At 35.4% G+C, this 8,551-nt stretch overlaps 1 protein-coding gene across 2 annotated transcripts; it reads right to left on the bottom strand.

Moving 5' to 3' along the window:
* Positions 1–347: 347 nt before the first annotated feature.
* LOC131786000 (uncharacterized) lies at positions 348–8,530 on the bottom strand. Of its 2 annotated transcripts, XM_059102976.2 has the most exons (13): positions 8,421–8,530; positions 8,141–8,299; positions 6,905–7,042; positions 6,090–6,681; positions 4,660–5,504; positions 4,146–4,259; positions 3,947–4,033; positions 3,430–3,555; positions 2,979–3,052; positions 2,760–2,843; positions 2,462–2,515; positions 2,102–2,149; positions 348–1,940 (listed from the first exon to the last, which is right to left on the bottom strand). In XM_059102976.2, exons 1-13 carry the CDS (start codon positions 8,436–8,438, stop codon positions 1,616–1,618), a joined length of 2,664 nt encoding a protein of 887 aa, XP_058958959.2. In that variant the 5' UTR covers positions 8,439–8,530; the 3' UTR covers positions 348–1,615. The 2 variants fall into 2 exon arrangements, with proteins under 2 accessions (XP_058958959.2, XP_066026968.1); XM_066170871.1 differs by lacking the exon at positions 8,421–8,530 and having other exon boundaries at positions 6,090–6,673; positions 8,141–8,298.
* Positions 8,531–8,551: the final 21 nt, after the last annotated feature.

Below are 8,551 nucleotides of genomic sequence, written 5' to 3' on the forward strand. Positions count from 1 at the left end.
CTCCCCTTCAACAGTCTGGACAGTGCTCGATCCAGATGACTCGTGCTACCGAATCAGGCAAATTCTATGCCAAAGGTGTTTTTTTAACTGACTAATTTAACACAATAGACAGTGACTTAGCTCTTTTCTTTTCTTGTGCGATTAAGTTTGACAACAAAAAGTCGTTGTCTCTCTACTAAGAGATTCAATCATTGAGGAAGGAAGTTGGTTGTCTCAATTAGGAAGTGGAGGGCAAGGCTCCGCTTGTTTGCTTTCTGTGCTACGATCAAGATATTAACAAAACAATTAAATATCAGCAAACGGAAGAGAATATACTGTTTTATTCCGTTTTTTGAGGTAAGACCTGTTCTAATATTGATCGATTTAAAGATACGGCTCGAGGCCCTTAAAGTTACTGCAGGAGTGGATCCAGGATTTTACACGAGTGATTTGCACCAACTTAACTGGGGGTAAAACAAGAAAGATAATTGATTTCTTGAATTAATGAAAAAACTGAGAAATAATAAACGCGGACTTGGGATCATTTGAGTTACTTCTAAAAATCACTTGAGCTACTCTGGATCCAATCGCGTACTGGTACAGTCAAGAAATTGACCTTAGACCTCGTTGAGCAAAAAACAAAAAAAAAAATGATAGACCGTTGACACCTTTATCTGCCTCAGATAACAGAAACAGGTGGTTAGCGGGAAAACGAATTATGGTATGGTTATTTAATTATCCTTTCATTTTTCTTTCTCCAAAAAAGGAAAACATGCCTTGATCAAAAAGTTGAGGACAACATTATGACTGGCAAGTGTCAGTTTTGGCCATTACAGGCTACACTTTCTATCTGGTTGCTGATGCAACAGCCCATTAGGGTGTTAGAGGTCTGTAAGTCACAAGTCATAAGTGAGCATTTCACAAAATTTTCTGGTGTCCTCCCATCCTTGCAAAGGTTACAACACTGATAAACAAACTGAAAATGCACCAAAAATGCTCTTTAATAAATAAATTGCCACACTTTTACAAATACAATTAACAAAAGGTTTTTGACCAGACTAAGCACACGTAGTATTTCAGTTATAAAAAATGTTACTTTTACAAAGTAGACCTTTTTGCATATATTTGACAATTTAATGCTACACCATTTTAAGAGTCCCACAAACAAGTTCAATGTTTCTATTAAGCTTACAAAGAGCCTCAGGATTCCTATGGGTGAAAATTATTAAACAAAAATTGAGAACTTTTTAATTTTGTCAAAAATTGGACAGACTCATCACACCTTATTGAAAATTGCTGTAACAATTATTTTTATCTTTCACCAGAAAACTGAACAAATTTTTGCATCCAAGGCAAAAGATTGTCACTTGCAACAACATTCTCTTACCAAGTTAGCTAATAAAGGAAGTATACAAAAAGTACCAGGACAAGGCCATGCAGATGAATAGCAAATGAAAACAAAATCAAGGCTTACAAAATTCACTCTGTAGCTCTTATAATGTTTTTCTTTAAATAGTAATCTCACCTTTAGATAAATACTCTGATAAATTCATATCCATTGTATTCAATGTACAAGTCTGTTGTCACATCAATCTACATGTTCAACCATAACTAATATATTCTTAGCCTATGTCAGTTAATGTGAAAAGTTTGCAGCCAAGGTTCTTGAACTTCTCTTCACCTCTGAAGCTGTTTTAGGCCTCTGCACTGCATCTTTGGTTGTAACATGTCCTTTAATTCTTGGTTGAGCACTCTCTGGTAGACTCAGTCGTTTCTTTGCCCTTGGTTGAGCCGTAACTTTGGGTTGTTTAGTAATACTGCCAATACTTTGTCTTGATGGTCTATTTGGAGGTTGATATCCACCTCCCAAGCTAGATCTGGATGGCTTATCAGGTTTTCCATATGTATTACCTGTTGTTTTGGGTCGGTTAAGAGCATCATCCTTTTGAAACCTGGGATTACTAGGTGAAAAAAAAAATTGAATTAACACAGTGAAAAAAAAAAAAAAAAAAAAAAAAAAAAAAAAAAAAAAAAAAAAAGGAATTAGTGTGGCCTAGCCACATGCAAAAAAGATGTTTACTCTCAGAGTGGCTAAATGCAAAGTGTGATAAAGTTAACTCACAGAGGTTTCTCTGGGGCTGTGGCTGGTCTGGAGTTTGGCTTCTTAGACCTTTGAAAAAGTAATTGAAAAGAAACTTACATGACATTTATGAAAAGCAAATGAAACCAGCCTTGATCACACAGAATATAAACATTATCCAAGTTAAGAATATGTAAGGTTTAGAAGTAACACTAAAAAAAGAAAAAAAAAACTCAGAAAACTATGAAAACCAGAAATATTTCTAGAATTTTACTGCCTTATCAGGACAGTTAATCGCAGAGTAACTGACCTATAAAAACTGCAATAATTAGTCTGTTGCATTTGTGCATTTGTAAAACATTTCTGGAGTAAAAAAAAATAGTCAAGATAAATGCAACATACCTTGCTCTGTCAGGTAGAGGTGGAGAAGTATGTCCCTGCTGTGGTTTTAGAACCCTTTACACAATCAAACACAACAAAGTTGGTATATGAAACACTGTAATCATTATAAATGAATGTTACCTTGGAGTTTTCTGAGCCACCTCAGAATGGCTACAAGCACTTTGTTACTTATTACTACTACTGTTTCAGCAACATCATACTTACAGGCAAAAATTCAAAAGCATGCATAAGAAAATCCAGTTTTTGCATAGTATTTAAGAGGATTATACATTTACCAACTGCTTGTACACAAACTAACCTGATGTTCCAAGTTTTCTTTTTCTTCTCTTCCTTCAGTTCAGGTTTTGGCTTCACCTCTGAATTTACAGTTTGTGTTACAGAGCTTGGAATGAAAAAATTAAGGACCAAAAGTAACAAGACAGATTTACTTTTGTCTCTTATATGGCAATGTTCTTTGAAATCTCAATCCAAATAACTAACAGCGCAACTGACAGTAATCTAAGTTTTAAAAGGATACGTATCTAATCCTTCCTGTCTTCTCTGTATTGCCCGTAAAGTGACAGCAGATAGTCTTGACTGGCCTATAGAGCTCTGATTATGTCACAAAATGAAGAAACTATTATTATTACAGAACTGTAAAATTTATCCAATACCATATGAAAATGCGGATTAAAAAGTAGGGAAGGATCATTTCTCTCTTTCAGTTTCCTACCAAAAAGAAGCTGTAAAAAAAATCAAGAGCAGCATAGAAGACAGTTTTTTCCCTTCAAATTTGCTGTAACTGTTATTCAGTTAATAGGCAATCTATCATATTCAACTTGACATGTATCATGCAACTAGTTCAAATATTTCACCTTCTTCAACTTCTCGCTAACAAGGGAGCTCACTTAACAATTAAAGGCTATCATTGTCAGAAGGTTTCAATGTGTCAACAAATGAGAAAATTGATTTAAACAGTTCTCACTTACCCTGGTGTTTCTGCGCTTAGCCTCTTTAGCTCTTGCTAAGTCTCTTGAATGGGCTATGTAGGACATTCTCTCCCTTATAGATATCTTAAAGAACACGTCATGTAGACTACCTCTTGCTATTCTTAGCTATAAAGGAAAGAAAAAGTTTCCATTTTCAGGAAGACTTTCCAAACCAGAACTTTAATCAATCACAGTCAGACAATTAATCAGTGTCAAAACTTCACCAAAGCACCAGATAAGGAGCAATGGAGTGACATTATAATCTTTCAAAACAACATCTCCCTCTAACACCATGTATATCCCTTCCCTCAGGTTCAAACTTCTGTGCTCTGTTTCAACAATTGGGAAAAAAAATCTGTTTTCAGATCTTGGGATCTAATGTTTTGTAATCACAGAAGTAAAAGGAGGGACAGAAAAAAAGATCATTCAATCAGAACTCAAGCACAAGTGACCACAATGAGATGGCTGGGAAAGTTTCCCCAAAGTTTGTCAATTAATGCAGTTGAAGTGAACATACATGGCCCTCGACATTCTCTTTGAGTATCTTTTCCTGAACAGACTGTGTGTCTTCTTTACATATATCTTCCAAGACATCTCTGGTGTCCTGTGGAAGCAAAACTGAAGTCAATCCATTGTAATTGTGTTGAGTTAATTGTGATTATTTTCATGGTTCCTAATTTCAAATTTAAGTACAGTACTTAATAAAGTATCCTTACCTTAACTGTCTTTATCAAGCCTTGTACCTTGTCAGTTTTCATTAATAACCTCGTTAGAAATCCTTTGGCATGGGCTGAGAGTTTGGCAAATTTATCCTGTCCATTATACACAAACTAAGGAATACAATACAAAATGTCTGAGACCCACAGTGATCATTGCTTCTAATAAATTTATACCCCTACAATATTGTTCAGAAAGAAATGATTGTATGAAATAAATTGACCAGACTCAATTCCTTGGGAGATGACTTAAATTCTCAAAATGATATTGAAAATTTGGAGAACTGGAATAGAGAATTTGTTTCATAATCAAGAGCTCCTTTGGTTGACAATCATATCCTTTACTCTTGCGACCTTACTATTTGATCCAGAGATGATACTGTAAAGAGAAATTAGGTGTAGTTACTCTTAGCAGTCAAAGGGTTCACCTAAGATGACTCAAGTATCCTAATAATGAACTTTCATCAAGTTTAAAAGTTATGGTTGAGATGTCCAATATATACATTATGAATACCTGGTCATCCACTTCTGGTGAGAAGATCTTGGAATCCTTCCATGCAATGAAAGGATTCATGTTTCTCTGCTCACTTTTTCTTCTATTCATAACATCACCAGGAACATTCTCCACAAAAGCATTGTTTCTGTTTCCTCTGAAAACGTCAACCTCCTCTCCAACATGGTTCTCTTTATCAGAAGATGATTCAGGTTCAACATTGTCTTCATCATGGTTATCAAAATCAAGATTCTCTCCACTTAGCTCTAGAATAGAGTACATTTCACCTGGAGGCATTGAAATAGGTCTACGAAGGGGTGCTGTTCCTGGTCTGTGATAATCTGCAGATGATCTATCAGTTTTAACTGTATGACTTTCTGATTCCTCAAGGAGTGCCTGTGTTAGGTCTGATTGCTTTGTCAAAGGTACAGAACTAGACCGTGGTCTCTCCATTGTACAATGCTTGCTGTGGCTATGAAAGGAAGCATATGTATGCTCTGAACCAATTCCTTGTACCCTTATTTGTTTTTGAAGCCTTTTCAGCTCCTGTTGCTTCAGAGCATCCAGTTGCTTTTGTTTTTCCTCAAGGAGTTTTTGCCTTAGTTTTTCCAAGTTTGCCAGAGTTTTATCTTGGTCTTGGACAGCTGGTATATTTCTAGCTTTTTGTTTCCCAGACTCTTGTTTTCCTGAAACTATCTTTGAGTGAGTCTTGCCGCTTGGTATTTGCCTTGTGGATGGCAATCTTGTCTGGTCTTCAAAGTTTTTGTCATGGATGCTCTCAGCTGGTGAATCTGTACTCTGTTGAATGGAAGATCCTGTGGGCTGTGATTCTATAACAGATGATTGTATAGTTGGAGCACTGTAATCTATAAAGTGAAACAAAATGATAATCATTCCAACTTTAAAATATTACAAATTGTTGGCTGACTTGCTTTACTTACTGGACTTGATCATTAAATAAAGGATGAAAAATTTGTGGACCCAATAGTGTAAAAGTCCAATTTATGTTCAATAGTATAACAAATTGAATTCAACTGCTATTAAACTATTTTTTTTATTTTCTCAATGCTGTTACCCTCTACACAGTCACAAAGGACTCCAAGGGAACAGTCAGGCATTGTCACCAACTTTATCAGTTTCATTGTTATATTTATTCCCAAACAATACTGAGTTTTTATATTTCTTTAGGTAATTTCACAATGAGAGCTAATTGTATACTTAATAATAATAATAATAATAAATATATATATTTAAGATTTAGTAGAAATTAAGTCATAATATTCAAACTATTTCTGAAAATGTAATATTGCTGAACACTTTCTTATCAATTCATAGATGATTTTCCATATAATCTTAAAAATACAGAGCAACAATATATTTGATGTCAAAGCAAATTAATTTTGTGACAAAAAAAGGCAAAGCATTTATCAATTATTAACTTATAGTCTCACCTGATGAGGCCACAGACAAAACAGTAGATGCAAGTGAATCAGACCCTTGCCCCTTCTTACAGTCTGGAAACAATTCAAGGGAGCCTCGCAAAGTAATGTCTGAAGCAACAGAGAGTTTTGAAAGTGGTCTTTTAAAATCAAAGGTTTCATTATTTTGAGTGGACCTAAACAGGAAATCTTCACTTGCAAATTTTCCAGGCAAACTTGTAAATTCTTCCCTAGAATTCTCATTTCTTAATGGATGGCCATGGTATTTATATGTTCCTCTTTGATTTCCAGAGTTGGTATTTGTAGATTCTGGTAAATAATCCATCTGACTGTTCACTCTGCTTGTTTGCTCATTATGATTACTGCTTTCAGTCCAGTCTCCTAGTAATGAACTGAACTGTTCTTGCTTTGAATTTCTTTCAGTGTTGGAAGTAACATCACACACATATCTTCTATCAAAGTCAGTCTCAAACAAAGCAGATTGCATATTATTTGGATATAATGTTCTGCTTCCCGTCTGATCATTTTCTGAAGTAAGTGTCCTCTCTCTTAAATCTTGATCATCAAATTGAGCTTCAGTTGACTCCTTCAAATCCCTTTGTTTCTTACAAAACAAAACAATTATTATCCTCATTAAAATCCCAATGAAGAGTCACTGTTCAAGGTTAAAATGTTCTGCTTCACATCAAAAGTGACTCATCATAAGAATGATTACTGAACTTGATCGTTATAAATTATAGCCTGCCTCTTTCAAGAATGTGCTCTACATTCTATATTAGTTAGCAATGTTTTTCTCAAAGTTAAAGAGCTAGTTCTTGTCTTCTCACCTGAATCCTGTCCACGACTGACATGACTTGTAGGAGTAGACCTGAATACCTTTCTCTCCTTCTTTCAAACATTTTGGCTTCACATTTAACTGCTTCCCTTCTATGCTGACGCATTTCAGCTCGCTCTTTCTCTGTAAGCTGGAAACATAAATTTAAGGAGATAACAATTCAGATATTTGCTAAATTATATTACACCTAGTCTACCTTTCACTCAGACTAAACAATGAAAAATTGTAACAGGCAAACAAGCATAACAGGAGTATGTCACACTCCTGCTCTATCACTTGTCTCTGATGACTGAGAGCCTGGGACAAGCTAAATGAATAGGCATGGTTTTCCCGGATCCCATAATGAAAAAAAGTGTAGAAAAGGAGTTTGATGTAACAAGCCATTTTGCAGTTAGCCTGTTTTTACAAAAACAAATTGACTGTCATTAAGGATTATGGAAAACAGGATTTTAAACAACACAGTCCACTAGAGAGCAATTTAGGAATAAGCATTGTCTTTATTTCTGACAAGTGGAGCCAGGAAAGCACAACATGACCCATGAGACCCATTATCAGTTTAACAAATAATTGGGAAACAATAATTCTCAGTCCTAATTAACCAGTGAAAAAATGATGAATCAAGATTAAAACAATGCACTATGATATTCTACAAAATATGAATAGATTGATGTTAATGACAATTCAGTAAATATCCTTTCATTAGCACCGTGATATTACGACTGATAAGTCACAAAAACCTTACTACTAGTCTTATACTGTACGCAGTTACAGCTTCCATAATGTTAAGCTAGGATAGCTCAAATGATTTCTGCACCGACAAAATTACGAACATTACCATGTGTAATTGGAAAGCTTGTTGTGAGCGTTTGAATACATCATCGGATATTTTTAATTTTAAAACTGAAAGGCTGTTGTTTAACTTGTGTACAGTAGAGAAATATGTAAAATTTGATTAGTTCATGAAACAGAAATTAAGCATACTGCATCCACAATATCCGAGTGCAGGAACAGATGATGAGTTTCGATACGATTACCAATGTAAAATAGCGCGGAAGGAGCTTAACAAAACAGAATAAGAGTACATCTGTATTTACAAACTTCATTTATTTGGCGATGACGCCAAAAACATTGTGTCAACATTTAAGCTTGCAACAGAAATCAAATCGGATTTGAGATTTACGGCTCTAAAAGTTTCTTTCTATAACGATTCAAGCATTAAAAATCCTACCAGAGGTGGTGGAAGGGCCATGCCATTGAATGACAGTATCGATTTGTGCGATTTCGTCGAAAAACGAGCGTTGTTTGCAAACCATTTGTCTTGCTGTTCACTGCTTGTTTGTTCAAAGAGCGCACGCAAACAAGATGGCATCTCCACTGAATGTTTTTCCTGAAATAAAAATGTTTCATAGCGTTTAACTCGATGTGCTTATATAAACAACTGCGTTAAGAAACTTCGCAGAATCGTTAGAAAGCCTAAAAGAAAAAAGAAATGCAGAAAGACTGTGTACCTCAAGTTCCCGCGCCATTTTGAACCCGAGATTTAATCAGCGACAGTCTGTGTACGAAAGGAACGACCGCAACAACCTGGGTTCTACCAAAGACCTAACTTGTCTCACCTGCGGGGGAGGGAGGGTATCAT

Source organism: Pocillopora verrucosa, chromosome 8, assembly GCF_036669915.1.
Source record: "Pocillopora verrucosa isolate sample1 chromosome 8, ASM3666991v2, whole genome shotgun sequence".
In the NCBI taxonomy this organism is placed as follows: Eukaryota; Metazoa; Cnidaria; class Anthozoa; order Scleractinia; family Pocilloporidae; genus Pocillopora; species Pocillopora verrucosa.